The sequence below is a fragment of the Myiozetetes cayanensis genome, unplaced genomic scaffold (genome assembly GCF_022539395.1).
Source record: "Myiozetetes cayanensis isolate MyiCay16 unplaced genomic scaffold, myiCay2020 scf16, whole genome shotgun sequence".
NCBI lineage: Eukaryota > Metazoa > Chordata > Aves > Passeriformes > Tyrannidae > Myiozetetes > Myiozetetes cayanensis.
The window spans coordinates 4480942-4501118 of NW_026087270.1; the positions used below are offsets into that span (position 1 = coordinate 4480942).

General features: G+C 43.3%; 2 protein-coding genes across 5 annotated transcripts; one reads left to right on the top strand and one right to left on the bottom strand.

Annotated features, from left to right (window-relative positions):
• Window positions 1–6267: 6267 nt before the first annotated feature.
• On the bottom strand, window positions 6268–9374 carry LOC126638021 (basic proline-rich protein-like). Its single transcript, XM_050311631.1, has 3 exons — window positions 9369–9374; window positions 7854–8477; window positions 6268–6537 (listed from the first exon to the last, which is right to left on the bottom strand). The coding sequence occupies exons 1-3, from the start codon at window positions 9372–9374 to the stop codon at window positions 6268–6270; spliced, it is 900 nt and encodes a 299-aa protein (XP_050167588.1).
• Window positions 8119–18183, top strand: CUNH19orf12 (chromosome unknown C19orf12 homolog). Of its 4 annotated transcripts, none has more exons than XM_050311181.1 (4): window positions 8197–8234; window positions 11601–11694; window positions 14703–14879; window positions 17086–18183. In XM_050311181.1, exons 3-4 carry the CDS (start codon window positions 14720–14722, stop codon window positions 17349–17351), a joined length of 426 nt encoding a protein of 141 aa, XP_050167138.1. In that variant the 5' UTR covers window positions 8197–8234; window positions 11601–11694; window positions 14703–14719; the 3' UTR covers window positions 17352–18183. The 4 variants fall into 4 exon arrangements, with proteins under 4 accessions (XP_050167137.1, XP_050167138.1, XP_050167136.1 ...); XM_050311179.1 differs by lacking the exon at window positions 8197–8234 and adding an exon at window positions 8287–8626; XM_050311180.1 differs by lacking the exon at window positions 11601–11694 and having other exon boundaries at window positions 8119–8234.
• The last annotated feature ends 1994 nt before the right edge of the window (window positions 18184–20177 follow it).

Genomic DNA, 20177 nt, shown 5'->3' on the forward strand with positions numbered 1-20177 from the left:
GCTTGCAATCTACAATGTTTGACATATTTAACAACAGATCATGGGGAAAAGCAGCCCAGGGTTATGTGAGAAGAGAGGAGAATATTTGTTGGGTTCCCATTTGAACTGGAGAAAGCAAGATGTAAATACAAGCATTGTGGAGGAAACATGCAGATGGTCTTCAAAGGTCAGAAACTGAAATGATCATTTACTGTCTTGTACCCAGAACACTAAAATTTATGTTATCTATTAAATTCCTCTTTTTGTGGAATGTTAGGTCACTTGGTTTTTCAGGTGATGGTTCCTGTATTTGGTTTTCAGTAGCCAACAGGCTCTATATAATCCTGCAGAGAAATGTGCACCTTCCTAACATTTAAGGCTACCGTGCCTTCATTTTTTCCTGGATTTGTGTATTTCAGTCATTTGATTTCTTTTGAATTGTCTGAACACAGAGAATGTCAAGGGTTCTGAATTGGCTGCTGTTGACCCCATGATGGGGTGAGAGGAGAAAGCAGTTTTGAGAAGGACTCTGAGAGAGTGTAATTACACAGTCAAGAAGCAAGGCAAATATTTATCAGAGGTGAAATCAAACTGGTGACGTGTGGATAACACTGAAAGAAAGTGAAAGCAATATGAACATCAGAGAATAGTACAGAATAATGGAACTGTAAGTTGTGGTGGCTGAAGGTAACCTCATGTGAGTTCTCAAAGAGAAGCAGAGGATTCATCAGAGAAACACAAGTTAACAGTGTCCTGACCTCCCAGCGTGTGACAGCCGTACTGAGCATCCTCTGTGGACTCTGCCGAGCGCTCGGGCAGCTCGTGGCAGTTCTGTATGGCTGGAGAGGAAATGTTGTTTTCTGTGTGTGCTTAATCTGCAAAGAACTAAGGTATCCCAGACAAAGCAGGTCTGCCCAGCAGGACAGGCAGTGCTGAGGCTGTTATGTTCAGGAAGGGCCATGAAACCCAGACAGGTACAAGGCAGCCGATACCAGTACCCTCGACCAGCTTGGATCAACTGGGGATCTGATCCCATATCTCTGTTTTATGTACAGAGCATTCCTTGTCTGTGTAAGGCAAAGCTGAAGACGGGGTCCTGCTTTCTGGCTCTCTCATGCTTGAGAAACCTCTGATACTTTGGGGAGAGACAAGTTTCCTCTCAGACCTCTGCATTTCACTCTTGTCAGGTAATCCGAACAATAATGGAAATGAGCACTTTGTTTTGTGTAAATAAAAACAAAAAGTTTGCAATAATTTATGGTATTTATTTAAATGACATGCAAATTACTTTGTGAAACTTAGGGGGGAAAGCAGCACAACTGAAACAGCACAATTGTTTCCAAGAACATTCATTTCAAATCCACATACAATATTTCATTCATGCTTAATTATTTCCCCAATGCTAGTCTAAGCGTTACTAGTTTCCTTTGTCTTTTTGCTTTTGCATGCAGCATGATTAGCAAAACTGCTTGTGCTCTACCAACTCCTGCACATATGGGGTTTAGCCTCATTGTTCAAGGGGTGGAGCAACAAGCAATATGAACACTCATGCTGCCAAATTTGGCACACGTGAGCCCTCCAAAGTATACAGATATCACCCGTTTCATTTAAATCCCTGTCTATATTTTGCATTGCTACCATAATGGCAACTCCATTGTCTGGGTGTATTATTTGAAGCAGCTTTTCTCCCATTGTTTGTGCACTGTAATCCTTGAGGTTTCTGTAGTCATCATGAGCAGCTTACGTGAAAGAAATCACTTAGCTCGCTCAGATCACTCTCTCTGAACCTGCTGGCAAAGGAGCAGGCCACAGCTAAAGCATGAGACCTGTGATCTTCCTGAAGAAAATCTCTTCAGTAGATTTTATAATTTCTTGCTTTTACTGAGTTCTGTTCTGGGGTGTGGACTCAGGGTTCTCTTTCAACCACTGTGGGTTTTTCTATGATGCATGGTGGGAATATAGGCTGGGAAAAAAGAGTAATAGTGCTTGCTATGGAGGTGTAACATAACAGCATGTTACACACATTTCAAATATTAGCAGAGACACAGCTGCTGTTTGACAGGAATTAAGGACAGTTGTTTATTCTGACAGCAGCAAAATCTTGGCCTTTTATCCTTCCATGCTATAGCTGGATTGGCACATCCTGCTGTGATTCTTTCCAACAGACTTTTGAGAAATTAATGCTTGTCAGCTTAGGGCAGAATGAAGAATCCCCTGGAACTTATCATAGAAAAAGGGCTGCCCAGTTCTTTCCCTTTCTAGCATTCAGTCATCTGCTTGGGCAGTGCCCTCCACTCCAGTAGAGGCACTACTTTTGTGATTATGTATCTGCACACTGTTGTAGGCAAAGTCATTTGCCATTAGCTGTTCTGTGTAAATTATGCCCATTACTGGGTTTGAATGCACATCACTTTACTCCTGACACAGTCATTTGTAACATTTTTTAAGGCCATGGTTCCAAAAATGAGGGCTGCAGAAAGCCAGCAAAGGCCCCCTTCATAGTTTGCAAAGAGTTTCCAGTTCTTTTTGTTTCCAAATTCTACATCATGTTATAGAAAAACTATAAATATGGTATAAACATTGCTCTTCATTTGGCTTAGCTCTTCAGAGATCCCTGTTGCAGCCACATAGGCATTAGGTGATCCAGATGGTGACACCTTTGTGGATGCTGAGAGGTGACCCAGGCGACAATATTAAAATATTAACTATGTAAGTCTGAAAATCTCATTGTAGCACATTTGAATATTTGCAGTGACTTACGGAAGCTTCGAATCTGGCCCATCACGGTAGATGGGATCACCTTTTTCATCTTTTTGCCTCCAACTTAGCATATGATAAAAAATCAAGCACTGCAATCTGTACAAGCTTGCCTCTTCCACCCCGCTCCCTGTCTGACTGTGAGCTCCCCTCCTGCCTGCCACATTGTCAGAACTCAGACCCAGAAATGCTGGAGAGAATTGTTCTGTATGTTGGGGGCCAGAATTACATGTAGCTGAACATTTACTATTTTCAGACAAGCACCAGTACACATTATGGTACACGTTTCTCACACCACTGAATAGTACCAAGCATGGAAATGTATCACTGATGTTGTTCCAGACACCTTCAAATGTCATCCATCCTTGATACTATAATGCTTTGTTCCTTAACTGAATTTACAACAGACATTTTAAATCTGATTTTGACATTTGTCTACTTTATGTATGCCCTTTAATTAGAGGTTTGAAGAAACCTCAGATGCACTTTTCTTAGATACATTCTGCAAAAGAGTGGAAAGCTTGCAGGTATTTTGTGTAGCTATTTTTTTAGCCAGGATTTTATTTCCACTTCAGTGTTCATATATGCTGTAACATATAAACATGTAAGCTAATTTTCAGGACACAGAATGGCTGTAGCTTTTTTTTCTGAAAAGGTCACAAAATGACTACTCTGTACCAGTAAACACAATTAGTGAATTAGGCTGCTGAGGAAGTAAAAAACCAGAATAAATGACTGCTGTAAAAGAGCCTAAAGAAGAAGGAGATAGGTTATACCATTTGCAGGTAAGGTTATGCCTTAAGTACCTTTAACAGCTTACTTGGATAGCTCTAGCTAGCAATGTGTGCTCTATTCCAAAGCACCAGCCTATATTTCTGGATCATCTTTCAAGACTGAGATGATATAAGGCAATTAATAGTGTTTTGTGACCTTCTGCACCAGTAGTCCATCTTTTTGGCATTGAAACTGATTTTGCCCAACTTGGCATTTTATCACCTAGGACTGCACGGGGAGATCAGAGAGGCACCTTTTACAGCAGCAGTGGAATGATTTAGTTCAGTCAAACTGTTCTTCAAATTCACGGTTTCCTACAAGCTGATGAGGCAAACCTCTTCTTTGCTTAATGTCACATAAGGTACATTGAAAGGCTGTGAAGAGGCAGATGTTCTATAGCTTCACTTCATATGCAAAAACCTGTTATATTCTTTATTTGCATTCAATTAGAAGTCAGACCCTGATGAATATCTAATGTAGGAAATGGGGAAAAGATTTGCCATCAAGCATATGCTTTGCTTGTAGTGGGTCTCAGTAACCTGCTATTGTGTCTTCCTGAAGTGATTGGGTCATTTCTGCTGCATTATTTACACCTTCAAGCTCAGAGGTGAAGAGTGTTAATAGGTGACAATTAGAGTTATGTTCCTGCTTTTAGATATGTTGCCTTTTCTCATTTCTTTTAAACAGCCATTCTACAGTTGCAAAATTTCCCTTACTAAGTGGCTCTGTTTTAAGGATTTAAATGCTGCAGCCTTACTTTCGTATTCATTTTCTTTTTTGATACAGTTGTGCCTTGTTTGATCTTGTGAAGGCTCCCCATTTTCCTGGCAATCCAGGGTATAATATAAGGAAACTCAGAAGTTACAAAACTGTTGTGTTGTCAGGAAGGAAAACGTTCAAATTATCACTATAATATGAAGCAGACACTTCCAGAACAGCTGCTGTTATGACACTTGTGAGAGCTGTGACACTGTAAGAGCACACATACCAGGGCATTACAGCACCAAGGGAGAGATGGAGCTTGTCTGGAGCCCTGGACATCAGAAAGATATAAGCAAAACAGCTTTTCATCACTGCAGCAGAGGGTTTCCCAGATTTCTGGGGGAAATGAGAGAAATCTCATACCCTTCTGAACTCAGATGTGATCAGAAACCTGCTTTGTTACAGCTTCCATTCCTTTCTTCCCTGTGGACCACTCTCACGGCATGTTCTGGAGAACATATGACATTTCTTCCTTTTCCCGCTTTTCTCCTTGCTTTGATCTAAGACTGTAAATTAAACCATCCTCGCCCATATCCAAGCAATGCATCGATACAAAGAGAAACCTCAGGGGTATTTCTAGGTGCTTTGCAAACTTAGGCAAATGGATCAATATTACTTAATGCATGCCCCAAGTTTGGAATGGCTTTTGTCCTGCCATTGTGATTAAAAAAACCCAACAAAACACTAAAGATTTTAAGAAAACAAAAAGTGTAACTAAGTGAAGCAATGAAACTAAATCTGTCACGTACAGTTGCCTAATCCCCCTGGTTTCTCTGTGAATCTCTAGCACAGAAGAAAATTTAGAGAAACAGCTTCTTTCTGTCCAACAAGATTAAGTGCCTCATCATAAAAAAAGAATCTGTCATGGTTTCCTGTGAAAGTAATAGGTATGTCAGATAATTGGATCAGGTGTTTCTGGCCAGTTCCTTTAGACTGAGTGTGCTGCTGATGGGCAATTTCTTGAGATGTTGAAAGGAGCAAGCTGAAAGCCAGAATGAATCATTGTTTTGGTAGCAACAGCCCATCTCCAGCTGAAATTCTTCATGGTGCCCCTTGGCCTCTCTCTTAGTATGTCAAAAGCTGTGAAAATGTGCAATGAATGCAGCACACTGAGGACAGGCTGAACAGGCCTGCAGCTATTTTGGGTTCTGCTGTATGTTAGGGCAGGACTTGACAAAAACCTGCCAAGTGGCTCATCAGACCAGAATGCCCCTGCACCATTGCTGTGGTTGATTTCTGATACCTGCCTTTGACACGTGACTCTTTTCGGGGGTGACAGGGAATGTCCTTTTTTCTCTTGGTTTTTAAAAGCGTGGAGTTCCTAGTAACCTGAAGAGGAAAAATATGTAAAACATCCTGATACAGGAAATTAAATAGTGAATCAGTGCTGATAAAAGGGATGGAGGAAGAGCAATGACGTCTAGTACTTCTAAGAGCCCAGCACACTGCAGTGAATACAGAATCACAGAATGGGTCAGGTTGAAAGGGACCTCAGGGGGTCATCTGGTCCAACTTCCCTGCCCAGGCAGTGTCATCCCAGAGCACATACACGGCACAGGATTGTGTCCAGACAGTTCTTGACTATCCCCAGTGAGGGAGACTCCACACCCTCTCTGGGCAATCACTTCCAGTGCTCAGTCACTGCACAGGAAAGAAGTTTTTTCTCATGTTCAGGTGGAACTTCCTGGGCATCAGTTCCTACCGTTGCCTCTTGTCCTATTGCTGGGCACCCCTGAGCAGAACCTGGTCCATCTTCTTGGCACCCCCTTTAGATATTTCTACATACTGATGAGGTCCCCTCTCAGATGTGTCTTCTCAAGACTGAACAGCCCAACTCCCTCAGCCTTTCCTCATAAGAGAGATGCTCCAGTCCCTTAATATACAGAGAATACAGTGAGGGATTGACAGGATCTGATTTGGAGCAGGACCACATTGAACTGCTCTCACTCCACCAGCTCCTGGAATTAAAAAGCACGTGAACACCTCTCTCAGGTACTAGTTACTTGTGAAGGGTGCGTGTTGAGGTGCATAAATACATTCTGGAACAAATGACAGAACCAAGGAGAATACACAGATGCCGGAGGCGCACGGAGCAGAGCTGTTGCTGCTGGCATTCGGAGGTGCAGGCTCTCCCAAGGACACAGGGGAGGAGGTGGGGGCTGTCCTGAGGTTGCAGGTGAGGAGATGCTCCCGAGGAGTGGGAAGCCGCCAGGTGGAGCCGCCGGGCAGCGCGTTCCCGTTGACTTCAACAGAGACCGAGTTTGTCTAAGAGCGTAGCATGATTTGCATATATCCTTACAGGATACACTTTGCATTGTTATCTTACATTTTCATTTTAGTAACTTTTATCATATTTAAAAAATAGACCTAATAAATACCTGCTGATGTAGCCCTAAAACCTGTGTTTATTTTTAACTGGAGTGGTGAAGTAATCATTCAGTTTTGGAACAAAGTGATAAAAATTCCCTCCTTTGCTGGTTGGCAAACTTCATTGCTTTTAATATTGCCCCTTGGAAGGCTGCTTACAGCTGGAATTTGGGGTGTTACTTTTTAAAATGTACGTGGCATTTAGGTTCTTTGTTCATTTTAGGAATTACATTTGCCTTTTACATCCAAATCGTAAAAATCAAGAGCACCAGTAGACCTGTAACATTTTGAGTTGTTACACAGAGAGTTATTTTATGTGATCGTATAAAGCATGGGGAGGTTAAGAAGTCCCCAGTGCAGCCACAGGAAAGGGACAGAAATTGTGAGCTGTATTTCTCCTTCGTTTCCTCATCCTGCTTTTTTGTCTTTTCAACGTGGAACAGAGGGGAGATGGGTTACCTTAAATCAGAAACAAAATCATAATGAAGGCTTAGTTTACAAAACCAAAACCCTCTGTTAATAACCCATTCTGGAGGAAATGGCAGCATTTTTAACATTAGGCAGTAATTTTTCCGGGATTGTACTGGTATTACAAACCAGTGTGATACTTCAGGAGCCATATGTGGCACAGCTGTTGTAACGCTTGTTTGATTACTCGTGGTGCTCTATCAGACTGGCACGCTGCACTTTACCAAGCTGGTGACTGAAACAAACCCGGGTGAAAACCACGCAAAAATATTCTGAGATTAAATTCTCAGAGCAGGGCTAGGGATGTCCTAACAGCTGCTCTCTTCCTCATCCTGTATGCCAGCTCAGCTGGGATCACGATGTGCTGTTCCACAAACAGGTTCCTAAAATCATTTAAACATAGAACAGTTTGGATTGGAAGGGGACTTTGAAGATCATCCCATTCCAATCCTCTGCCACGGGCAGGGACACCTTCCACTATCCCAGGTTGCTCCAAACCCCGTACAACCTGCCCTTGGACACTTCCAGGGATGGGGTGGCCACAGCTTCCCTGGGCACCGTGTGCCAGGGCCTCACCGCCCTCACAGGGAGGAATTTCTTCCTAATATCTAATCTAACCCTACTCTCTGTAAGTGTGAAGCCATTCCCCTTGTCCTGTCACTCTTGTAAATAGTCTCTCTCCATCTTTCCTGTAGGCTCCCTCCGGGCACGGAAAGGCCGCAATGAGGTCACCCCTAAGCCCTCACAGCAATCCCGATCCTCCCAGCCTTTCCTGGCGGGAGAGGCGGCTCCATCCCCCTGAGCACCTCGGCCTGTCCCCTGCCCTCGTGGCAGCGCCACACCCGGCACAGGGGCCGGGGAGCGTCCCCAGAGGTGCAGCCGGACCCGGGAGCGGGAGGAGGCGGCGGCTGCACAGCCCGGTGCCCGCGGAGCAGGCGCGGAGGGGCCGGGATTGCTTCCCGGGCCCGGCCGAGCCCAGGCGGTGCCAGCCCGGCCGAGCCCAGCGAGCCCAGACGGTGTGAGCCCGGCGCGGGCAGGGCCGGCGGCTGCGCTGCGGGGCCGCCCCTCCTCCGGCGCCGCCGCAGTGTCGTGACCGGCCGGGCCCGGAGCCGGGCGCTGCCGCGGAGGTAGGCGGGGGAAGGAGGATGGCAGGGAGGAGGAGGTGGAGGAGAGAAGGAGGGAAGGGCCGCGGCGGACGGAGCTGAGCCCGAGCGGGCCCCGCTGTGCCCGCTCCGCTCCCCGGGCAGTCCCGGCCCGGCCCGCGGGGTTCGCGTGTGCGGCCCCGGGGAGGGCCCGGAGACGCCGCCGGGGGCTGCGGGGCCGCGGGAGCCGCTCCAGCCCCTGGGGCCGTCCCTGGAGCCGGGGGCATCCTTTGGATACAGGGATTACACCCTTAGAGACGTTCAGGCCCCAGCGAACCCCCCTTTGCCTCAGGGAACCATCAGGGCCGGGAGGCGCCCAGCCCAGCCCGCCGGCCGCGGCAGGGCCGCCCGGAGCCGGTGACCAGGAACGCGCCCAGGTGGGTTCGGGTGGGGTTTGGAGGAACTCCGGTGCGGTTTGAGTGAACCCCTGATTCCTCTTCGCACCCCGCAAGTCACGTTTAGGCCGGAGTGTCTCTTCGAGCAATAGTAAACCTGGAACGGGGCGCTGTAGGAAAATAAATAAAAAGCTGGCTGAAGTGTAATTAAATTTCGTCTGTTTGAAAGGGCTCATAATTACATTTTATGCTCAGCCTATTTTAGTCATAACGTTTTTAATAAATTTTGAAACATTCAGAACACGTTGATTAATTTTAATGAGGTGAAGTTTTATGGTTTTTTTGCAGTGAGTCAGGGAAAACATCTTTAATTTTCAGGCTTAGTTTAGATTTTGAAGATACCACTGCACTGTGCTTCACTAAGAACCTCTACAGGGGAACAGCTCTGTTTTCTTAGCTCTCTTTTCTTTCTTAACTCTAAGTCTGATTGTTGGCTCCAGTATCAGCTAGCTGATGGAAGTGGCCTGGAACTTTGTTGAACACAGCCTTGAAAATGGAGAAACTGGCTAGGAAATGGAAAAAAAATCATTCTTAATTTATAAATTGGAAAGACATTGAGTATATCTGTAAAACTTCCGGGTGGGAAGGAATTATGGCCAGTCTTTCACAGATACTTTGTAATTCAGCAGACCAGGTGAACTGGATATCCTATGTGCCTAGACAGGTTAGATGCCAAATTTCCTTCTATATCAGTGGAATGACATAGTTCCCACTGAATATTTACCTGCATTTTTAGGCATCCGGGGGCCTTGTACAGTGATCTTCTGTGTTCCTAGAAGTAGTTTGTTCTAATCTAATGAGTAAATTTGTTGCCTCTTGTGTTAAATAAACCAATTAAATGCTTTGATAAATTTACATGCTTTGATAAATACACAGAAGTAAGCAATGCAGTTCTTACAAAACAATATTAAAATGCTCTTTTATGCATTTCAATTGAATTCAGATTGTCTAGCAAATACAAGAGTTTTTTACCCTCTCCTAATATAATTGAAACTAAAAAATCGAACATCTGAATAAATATATAGTCAGCAACATAATTATATTATTACAGTAAATATTTGTAGATTTAGTGAATCCTCGTGGTTGGGAAAGAAGAGTACTGAAAGCTGAGATAAGAATGGCAATCAGCATGTTTTAATCTTTACACCACTAAGGAGGAGTAAACCCTTCTTAGCAAAATAACCTAAAATCACAAATGCAGAGCAGTTTTAAAACTAGTGTATTTAAACCAAGTTTTACTGGCTGCCCATGCCAGACATGATTTAAATCAGACAGACCACCTGCTTTGTGGATTTCGGGTACTAGACCAGGCTCTAAAGGTAGGATTTTCAGAAAGTGATGATTTAGGAGCACGGGTGCTCCTCAAGCCGACGGTGTGTGTATGGACCAGTGATGAGACAGTCGTTCTTTGCAGATGGGAATATGTTGATCCCCTGTCTGTCCACCTGATTTTATTGAAATAGTTAGTGAACCTCTGGCCTGGTCAATCATCAGGTCACATCTCTGTGCACACTGTTGTTTGTGAAGTCGTGTTCTTGAGTCTGCCTCAGCTGCTGAGTACTTTGTTTTACAAGGTACTGGTTTTGCTCCAGTGCTGTTCTGATGTTCCTTATAAAAAGTTGCAGTATAGATAGAGCTGTTGCTGTACAACTGAGACAAGAAATTGTCCTGTGTGATCTCCTGGACACACGTGCTTGCATAAATGTTTGCTGAGCCCTTGAAGTGAACCAGTTTGAAGATCTACAGAGAGCAAGCACTTGTATGCTTTCTAGCACTTGTGTGGAGATTCTCACCTCACATCCTTGCTTATCACCAAATGGTGTCCACCACGATGAAGATAGCTCCAGGTAAGGGGACTTAGATCTATGTCCTCTTTGCCTGGTAGGTTTGGAATTTGGGGTTTTTTGTGCTGTGCACATTGCAGAGATGTTTACTGAAGAGTTTTCTCAGTTAACTCAGTAAGAGTCTGTAAGGAGCAGTGAGCACAGCTGGGTGGTGGGCCAGGCTGTGTTAGAATATCTGGTTAGAATATCTTCTGTGGGGACATTTGGGAAGGTGTTCATTTGGGAAGGACAGTGAACCCAAGGGTTAAAAGTGCTTTTGCTTGTCAAAGTCATCACTCTGTGAAGGGCGAAGTAGGATGATGAGATGGGAGTGTAAAATTGGGAAGAGCTGAAATGAGGTTCACACCACAGGGTAATCTGAGGGCCCTCTTTAATTTTTTGCATTAGCAGGACTTTGAGTGAATTGGGTACAATGCTGTTATTTTAATTCTTCATATGGCATTTCTCTTCTTAGGAAAACCTGTTGGTTGTATGTTCAAAGTTGAGATACAAACACATGATGTTACCATTCCCTTTGAATAGGGAGAGCAGGATCATTGCTCACTTTGATCCCCTATCCTTGACGTGAAAGAGAGAGCATCGTCTAATTTAGAGAAAAGTAGAGAGTCTGATATCTCAGATGAGTATTTGGGGGAGACCACAAATGTAAAAGGAATGCAGTAGAACAACAAAGGAAGGTCAGTTAAACAACAAATCGTGGTTTCTCAATGGCTTCGTGTTCCAAAACTCTTGGGTTTGGTTTTGTTTTTTTCTCGAAGTGCTGAAGATTCCCAGTGCCATGTGAAGTCAGTTAGGAGCTGGAGGGACCTCTTGACAGCTCTGAAAGCTGGGCACAGTCTTAAGGATGTTGTTGACATTTCTGTTTCTCCATTAGAGCAAATCCAGTATTTCACAATCCTGGTGTTTCTTAACATCTGTTGAATTCTGTAGGGAATAATTTGGTAATAGGATCAAATTGCACTTTTGTTTTCTTGTCAGTTACACAGTCAGAGTCTATAAATATTTTTGGCTATCATCTGATTCTACCTCTGACACACAAAACTTACAGCTCTTTTTGTTCTATTCTGTCTGTTATTGTATTGTGAAAATAATCCTGCTTTGATGGCCTGCAGTGTATGATTAAAAAAGTACTGCTCACTGAAAATTGCCTGATTGAGCACCTTGATTCTTCATTGGAACCCGAAATTTTCCAAGAAATTCTTACTGGTATGACTTTGTAAAACATCTCTACGATGTTGATCCACTCATCTGTGTCTTTGTGCTGAATGTAGGAATCTGGGATTACTTTACATGTTGTAATACGTGGTTTATGTTTCAGTGGCTCCCACTAGTGCTCTGTATGTACAGTTTAAAAAAGACAACTTGTATGTGCTGTGCATCAGCTATTTATTCACTAATGTTCACTGCAGGATTTAAAATACAGTGAATATGCTAAGAGATCATAGAAATACTTGTAAGAGTTCAGAGAAATGAATGCTCCTTGTAATGTCTGAGAGTTTTGAGTGTTATGCTCGCTCACATTCAGAATTAAGCAGGAACAGCTTTTCTGTGTCAAGAACTTTATTCAGTCAAGCCGAAAAACCCCAAATAAGTGTTGATTTTACGAGTGGAAATTTCCTTCAGGGAAGTGTTTTCTTCTTGAGAGGAGTAAAACTGTAAAGTAATTCACTATGGAAAGACTGCTTATAGTTACTTGCATTCCAGCATGTTTCTGCTTTACCTGATAAGCAGGTATGAATTCGTGTGTTTGCCATGCTCTGTACACCACCAGATAGCAGTGTGACTTCTATTTTTATTACAGTCTGGGTTTTTTCACCTTTAGGCCAATTGCACTGTGAAGCTGGTCACGAAAGGGTGTTTTATTTATTCAGGGGAACCCCAGGGTAGAGCTGATCACCTTTGCACTGCTTGCAATGCCACGTCATTGTGAGGACACGTCCTGGTGTCGGCTGTGTGGAGGATGGAGCAATGCGGGTGGTTTTCTGTGGGCAGGCAGCTTCGGCCTGCTGCAGGAGCCTGGGGCTTCAGCTTTTGGTGTCTCTGCTCACAAAACATCATTTCACATCTATTACAGTGAGAGTGGTTTAGGAAATTGTGGAATTCCGTTGGTTTTACTGGGGGAAAGCAGGTAACACTCTCAGTGAGAGCCGTGTGTATTGTCAGCTCTCCCAACACGTGTTGTCCCGCCCGTGCTGCAGAGCCTTCATGCTGTAGAGCTTCATGTGAGACATTTGTTGGGTTTAGCCCAAAGAGAAGATGCAAATTCATTTCAGCACATTGGATTAGTCCTAAGGCGTGCTAAGGAGGTGCAGGACAAGCACGATTCACCTTCTGTCTCCCTGAGGGGAGGAAGTGAATCCTGCAGCACTTAAGGCTGCCTGGTGCTGGTGAGGAGGTTACTCCTGAGTGGCAAACTGCTCACCCTTTGCTAGGAGGGTAAAGGCAAACACTTTATCATCTCATTTTCCATCATTCCCAGGCTTGGCAGTGTGAGCTGTACCAGCTGTATATTTGGGTTGTTGGGGGTTTTTTTCCCTATTTTAGGTCAGACAGAGCAGCCATTTGTTTATTACTCTGAGCTTGAATCCCATGGAATGAGATGATGTGTAACTCCGGAAGCAGAGCGTGTCGCTCTGCTGTCTCTAACCAGCACACACTGCCATGCTGTTCCACTGCTGTGTCATCGGCCTGCCAAAAACCCAAAAGCAGCAGTGGTAAAATGATGACACTAGGATGTTTTCTTTAGACTGGCATGAAGATGAATGAAGTAGTGAGAGAAATCAACTATTTGATGAATTTCCTACTGTGCCTCTTTGCTGCTGTGGAGTATAAGCAGTCCCTTCCCAAAACCCAGACTTTTGTTTAGTGTCAGCAGTGCTTGGATACTGCAGGGACGTGGATGATTTGCAGTCAGCCATTTTACTGCAAAAGAAAGCTTCTGCTGCCACAGTAGTTAATTTTTAATATGAAAAATGGTGTGATACCACTCCACTTTCACTTTGCACTGAGATCTATTCAAGAAAGACTTGAAGACAGGTGGGTGTGGGCTGAGAATGTATTGCACATGCTCTGGGATAAGAATGTTCTAGGGGCTGAAAATCAAACGCTCATCTGTTCTATAGTGCTGATATTACATGTACAACAAGAAATCTGCTGCTTGTGTATATGTGATTGTATTTTTAATTCTATCGAATACTTTTTTTTTTTATCCCTGCAAGCCCTTTCCTCATTTGGTGTGTAGGATGGGAGGTATTTGCTAAATGAGCAGCAGCAGCAGCAAGTGAATGGGGTGGAAAAGTTTTGGTCTCAGAGGGCTCATTCTCAGGGACAGGTCTCTGCCCTCTGTTGAGGACATGTCAGAGTGTGTAACAGGTCCTGTGTCTCTGCCTCCTCTTAGGTGAGAGTTGTCTGGTGTGTGGGCTCTGAGTCCTGGCTGCTGTAGCATACACCCCTGCATTTCTGATGGGCTGTCTCCAGAGCATTTATTCCCAGTCCCAGCTCTTTCCTCTGACTCCTTCTGTAATCTATTCCCTTCTTCAGCTCTTTGGTTGTTACAGAGAGCCTTCCACCTTCAGAAATCAGCATGGAAGCATTTAAGCCTGTAACAAAACAGGGAGAAGAACTGGTATGTAAAAATAACCAGCTGATTTGTAGCAAGAATTAGGACAGGGAGAAAATACCTGACTGATTTGTCATTTACAGTCTGCTGGTTGTGGTAGAGTGAGGCTCTGCTTTGTCTTTTTCCCAGAGTTGCATGTGATGCTGAACACACGTGAGAATTGCTCAAGGCAAAAGCCATATACTGTAGAACTACATAGCATAGAATCACTGAATTTCTCAGCTCAGCTGGTTAGAGCATGGTGCTAGTAACACCCTAGGTTGTGAGTTCCATCCCTGTATGGGCCATTCACTTGAGAGCTGGACTTGATGATCCTCGTTGGGTCCCTTTCAACTCAGAATATTCTGTGACGTTTCTGGGAAAGCCAGTTTTTTCTGGTCTCCTCTGAGGATTCATTTACAGTTCAGTTATCTGAAGTAGAGTTAGTTTTCCCAGAACCGAAAGAGAAAGCAGTTTTGCACACGGTGTTTTCTGTGTGTCTGTCCTTTTTGTCTTACAGACTCATGAACACTGATTTTATTCCTAAAATTCGTTTAGCAGCCAGATTTAATCTCTGTTGCAGTGATCAGAAGATAACTTACAGTGTTCTTTCCAGGATCTTAACTCGCCAAGATGCCCATCCCTGTTGATGATGTGATGCAGCTGCTCTGCCACGTGTCTGAGGCGAGGGGGATGAAAGCTGCTGTCAAGCACTCCGGTCGGGGAGCACTCTTGGCAGGTGCCACAGCCTTTCTTGGGGGTCTGATGGGAGGTCCCCCTGGAATCGCTGTAGGTAAGTGTGTTTTACTTTGGGAACAAGAGGGTGGTTAAATCCCTGAGCAGAGAAACTAGGCAGTCTGTGTAGTAGGTGTAGGTTGAAGGAAAGGGGCATTCAGTGTTGGGATTTCGTGCCTCAGTGGGGAGTGAAGAGGAGAGGAGTGAGGCAGGGGGAAGGAGCACAGATGGCAGCAGTAGGGGAGATGTTGGTAGCTGGTGGCACAGAAGAAAGAAAACTGGGGTGTAGAGTGAGGTGAGTAAGCATTCTTAGCCTTAGCATGGGACAGGATCATCTTCCGAATGATCTTTTTAAAAATTATGTTTATTTCTTTATTTTAAAAGTTCCTGCAATTAATTTCTTGATGAACTTTTTGTCCTCTGGGATTCATTATTCCCTGTCACTTTGGTTTTTTTCCTGGTATGCAAAATTACAGGAAAACCGAAGTCTAATAGTAAAGAGCTGTCTCTCCTCTGTAACTCTTGAATTAAGAGTTGTCTAGTTTAAAAGCTGCCTTGTCAGTGAAGTCCTGTCAGCTCTGGTCCTTGAATGCTCCTTACTCCTGCAAGCAATTCCAGCAATTTCACGGGCCTATTGGTATTGGAGTGAATTGCAATATTCCTGTGTGAGGGTTAGCAAGGTTGAGTTACAAAAAAATAAGGAAATTGTATGTGAGAAGTGATAACAGAAAATGCAAAGTGAAGCTATGTGCTTACTCCTATTACAAGTACAAAGCTTAATTAATAGCCAAAATAGTGTTTTGACAAACATGACTGAAGCTGTCAGGGACAAAGAAGGGAAATTAAGCTTTTGTAAGAAATTTGTAAGCTTAAAATCAGAAATAAAGATAATAATGAAATAATGTAAGTGGTCTCATTCTTGAGTGAGGTGATGAGAAACACTGAAGTTATTCTTGGATGTGTTCCCTCATAAGTGTTTGTTTAGGCCTTGGTAATGTCTCCCAGTCCCAAGTATATATAAATAACCCTGAGTATTTAGGACACTAAATACTTTCACTTGCACTTTCAAACAGCCCGGATGGCTGTGGGACTGGGTAGCAGGCATTGTGCTTCTTGCTGCCTTGCATTAAGAATTAGAGGATGAGTTACCTTCCATCTGCAACAGAAACTGGAGGAACTTGGAGCAATCCTGCTTTCTAAGAACTGCTTGCTCTGAGAAGAATGGACTGTGGGTGTGTTGCCTGGGGGAAAAAGTGTGATCATGTAACAAATCTTGTGCCAATGGATGTGGAGCTTAGACATCAATACTTTTAGTGCCTTTTGCATTAAGTGCCCCTAAATCAGGTATTGATGTTCTCATAAAAGTCCCTTGAAGATGAATTCAGCCATCGTAGGCTTTCAAGTAATTCTGTGGTATCATGGGAAAAACTCCCAACTGAGGAAAAGCTGCAAATTACAGAATTTTTGTCTAATGAAAAACTGCATCCCTGTGAGTGCATAAATGACTTTTTAGGAGCAGTTGCTGGGGGTGGCAGTTTGGAGGCAGGGTGAGTTCTGACACCTCTCCATGGTGAGGGCTCTCCCTCCTTCAGCAGGGTGAGTGCTCTGGGCAGGTGTCAGTCCTGCGAGTTGCTGTGATGCAGGTCAGGCTGGTGTTGGAGAACAGTGTGTAGGACTACCAGGCTGCTTCCCCAGCAGCAGCCCCAGTCACAGCAGCTGTAGAGGATCCCTCTGCTGTTACCTTGATGACCCCGAGCGTGTCCTGTCCAGCTGGTGTGGGTGGGGTGTGGGTTTGGTAGATGAAAGCATGAATGTGTCTAATGGGTTTGGTCTCTGAGCACCTTCAGGGCTGGACTTCATGGGAGTAGAGGCTGCAGTGTGTGACTCTAAAGAAGCAGAAAGCTTGGATCAGTCTGTCAGTCTTTAGTAAGAGTAGTGTTAATGACACTGATAAGGCAGTTGTCTGGTGTTTTCCTTGGGCATGGTTTTATTTAGTAGTAGAGCTTATCTTAAAGAGACCAGTGTCCTGGGGAGTGTTCTGTTTCTGATTTCTAGCTTGAAGCTATTAGCATTGGTTGTGTAAAGAGTTTCTTTGTGATTGCTGTGAATGTAAAGTGCTTTAGAAATCCTTCTGAGTGCTTTGAGTATTGTGTATAAACCTAGTTAAAGAAGACAGATAATAAAGGTGGGAACGTTGTTGATGAAGGCTGTGGATGGGATTTCAGTCTTTAACTGGTAAAGACTAACAACTCTGTCTTTTCTAGGTGGAGCATTTGGTGGATTGCTTGGTGCCTGGATGACTTCTGGACAGTTCAAGCCAGTCCCTCAGATTTTATTGGAATTGCCTCCTACTGAGCAGCAGAAACTCTATGATGAAGCTGTTGATGTTATCAGGCACTTAGACTGGACTGATGTCGTTCAGCTGACTGCTCTGGTCATGGGCAATGCTAGTCTGCAGCAGAAGCTCACAGCAGTGCTGGTCAACTACCTCTCCAAAGAGCTGAGGGCACAGATAGAGTACGGAGAATGAACCTCTGCAGAGCACGCCTTTCACACTGTAATGGATTTTACTGACAGTTGTGATTCTGCAACATAGCAATTATTAGTTACCTAATTATAAATATAGGCAGATCTGAGTATTGTTTGGGTGTTGGGTTTTGGTGTTTGGGATTTTTTTTTATTATTTTTGTTTTGTGTGGATTTTTAAGGATAGTGTTAGATTAAAGCATTAACCTGACACTGACTTGCTATGTAATTTTAAATTACTGTGCCCTAGGACTAATTCAAATAGCTGAAGGGAATTATGTTTCCCTTATGTTGATCTATCACTAGTCAAAATTTTTAAAGTCATTGTGTTTTATTTAGGAGATTTATTTCTGTTTGTGTAAGTGCTTTAATTTTTTTCTGTAAATGACAATAAGGTGCCAAAGTAGCTAGGGCACTTTGAAAGATTTTACGTACTGTCTGTTTCAGTCCTGCCAAGGGAAATTATAAGACATGATGTTCTTCTACTGTGAACTTAAAGTACTCAATCCTTACTTTGTTGTTTGTCACATTTTTATTGTAATTCTTGAGTTATTTATTTCATTATGTAAGAAGTGAAGCAAATGCCTAAACAACATTTCAAGCAACAAGAAAACAAACTATGAACAATTTCAGTTCAATTTTCAGTTTCATTTTCACCAAGTTTCTGGTGCCCTATAATGGGAAGGCATGGCAAGAATATTCTTTTTAAAAACTGGGGAGCTGAATCTGCTGCCTTTATATTGGCCCCAGCGTCAGGGTTGTTATTTCAGCATTGGTTTCTTGACTGAATCTGAACAGCTGGTCCTCTGTTTTCATTAAAGTATTCATAAGAAGCATCATAGTGATCTGTGTTTTGTGTTAAATGAAATGAACTCTTTAAGAAGGAAGCCAGGCCTGTGCTGGGCAGCCAGCAGTTGGCAGCAGTGGTGGTGGTGGGGTGGAGGGATGTGCCAGCTGCAGTTATTACTGTAAGCATCATAGCCATGTTGCTGAATGTCCCAGCCAGTTGTTCACATTTGGTTTCAAGGCACTTGTAAAAGAAGTTTGGAAGTAGAAAAATGTTCAGGTGTGCCTTTTTTCTATGTAAAAGCAAGTGAAACTGCGCTGATAGCTCATTTTTTGCCTAAAATAAAGGTCTAGCTCTCTGTGTGTGGTGAGGTTTCTAGAAGTTGAGGTTTAAATGATAAAACTTTAAACTCAGAAGTTGCTGTTTTATACATTTGGTTAATTGACTTCTGCAGGTACCATTTGCCATTGATAAATTCAGTGGAGCGCAGGGCAGGGATTGTTCTCAGCATTTGATAACAGTTTTTCAGTGATATGAAAGGGAAAGTGAATGATAAGTGGGCACTCCTAACCTTGTCACAGTTTCATAATGTCAAGTCTGAAATCAATGGGTTTTCAGTTTCACTGACAGATTACACACACTGCAGCTTTTTAAAGATTTTACAAACTTTGTATATGTGTTTTAGAATACTATTTTTATGACTGGAATTACTTCTATTTGCAGTTTTCTGGTTATGTCACAAATTAAATTAGTATTTCCCAAATAACACACTGCAAACAGTGGCAGATGATTGAATGATCCAGTGGGATGGAACTTGCCACCTCATGCTCGGCTGTTCAAACCCAGAATGAAAGGAGCTGACATCTGAGTGCAGACCAGGCAGTAGGAAAGATGGGGGTTCCAGTTCATCTATGATAGTATTTAGTATTTAAAGAGCTCGTTACAAGTTTCAGAGTAGTTCAGACATCAATACCATGACCTTCATTTTACAGGTATTCATAAATGTTGGCCCAAACATTAGTAGTGAATTGATTTTTATCACTTGTATCAGTGTGGATGGAACCAGTGATCATGTGAGCCTCAGTCTCTACTCTTCTGTGTTATTCTATTTCTTGGAGTACTCCTTGAAATGCTTTTTATTACCCCCATAGAAATTAGAAACTGGCAAGAACTACAGTCTTTTAGCCTTTGCTGTGGTGTAAAGGGGGCATGTGTCATATGGATGCCAAGAGAAATCATGTCCATGTAGTTGCTAATGTAGTTTATGTCAAACCCCACTGCTGCTGAACTCCCAAGAAGCTTCAGACTCCATGCCACAGAGTAGCATGGTCTCAGTCATTATATTAAATTTAACTTTAGAGTTTTTCAAATGACTGAAGTAGAATCAGGAAAAAATGAACTGGATTCTGTTTGTTTTCTGAATCATTATTTAGCAGGTTTGATGCTCTTGAAACTTCTCAGAAGGTGGCAGGTTTTCAGAGTGGTAGCAATAGGTTTGGAGATTGATGTGAGACACATTTTACTGCTGGCAATAGAAGAGGAGAAATGAGCTCAAATGTTCATCTCTAATGAGTTTGGACATATGAGAATTAGGAAATAACCACTGTTGATTGCAGAGACCCTGATACTTAACTACTGATGGAGAACGGACATGGCATCCCACAATGGTTTTGTTGTTTGTGTCTTAGTAGTTCATGACAATTCATGTTGCTAAATGCTGCTGAAAGATCAAATTGTACCTTTACTGCTCTGTCTACAGCCCTGTGCTGCCATATCAAGGTCACCATGATATTTGGTGTGTAGCCTTATGTGGGGATTTGGGCAAGTTAAAAGAACTCTTCAGCAGATTTGATCGTCTGAGGAAGAGACCAGCTGCCCAAGAATGTCTCTAATATCCATCTGTTGCTGTTCTTTGGTAAAGATGTGGCTGTCCACCCCTGCATCCCTTGTTGGTGCTGGAAACAGCCACAGGCAGGGGATGGCATCTTCTGAAATCCATTCCAGCTGTATAACATTCAGGCTGAGTGTAAGGCACAGCTATTG

Coding starts and splice junctions, on each gene's coding strand:
- LOC126638021 (XM_050311631.1), bottom strand. Junction 6,538..7,853: donor CTGGGAGGATCGGGATTGCT/GTGAGGGCTTAG, acceptor CTACGCTCTTAG/ACAAACTCGGTCTCTGTTGA.
- CUNH19orf12 (XM_050311180.1), top strand. CDS start 14,720: ATGCCCATCCCTGTTGATGATGTGATGCAGCTGCTCTGCCACGTGTCT. Junction 14,880..17,085: donor TCCCCCTGGAATCGCTGTAG/GTAAGTGTGTTT, acceptor TGTCTTTTCTAG/GTGGAGCATTTGGTGGATTG.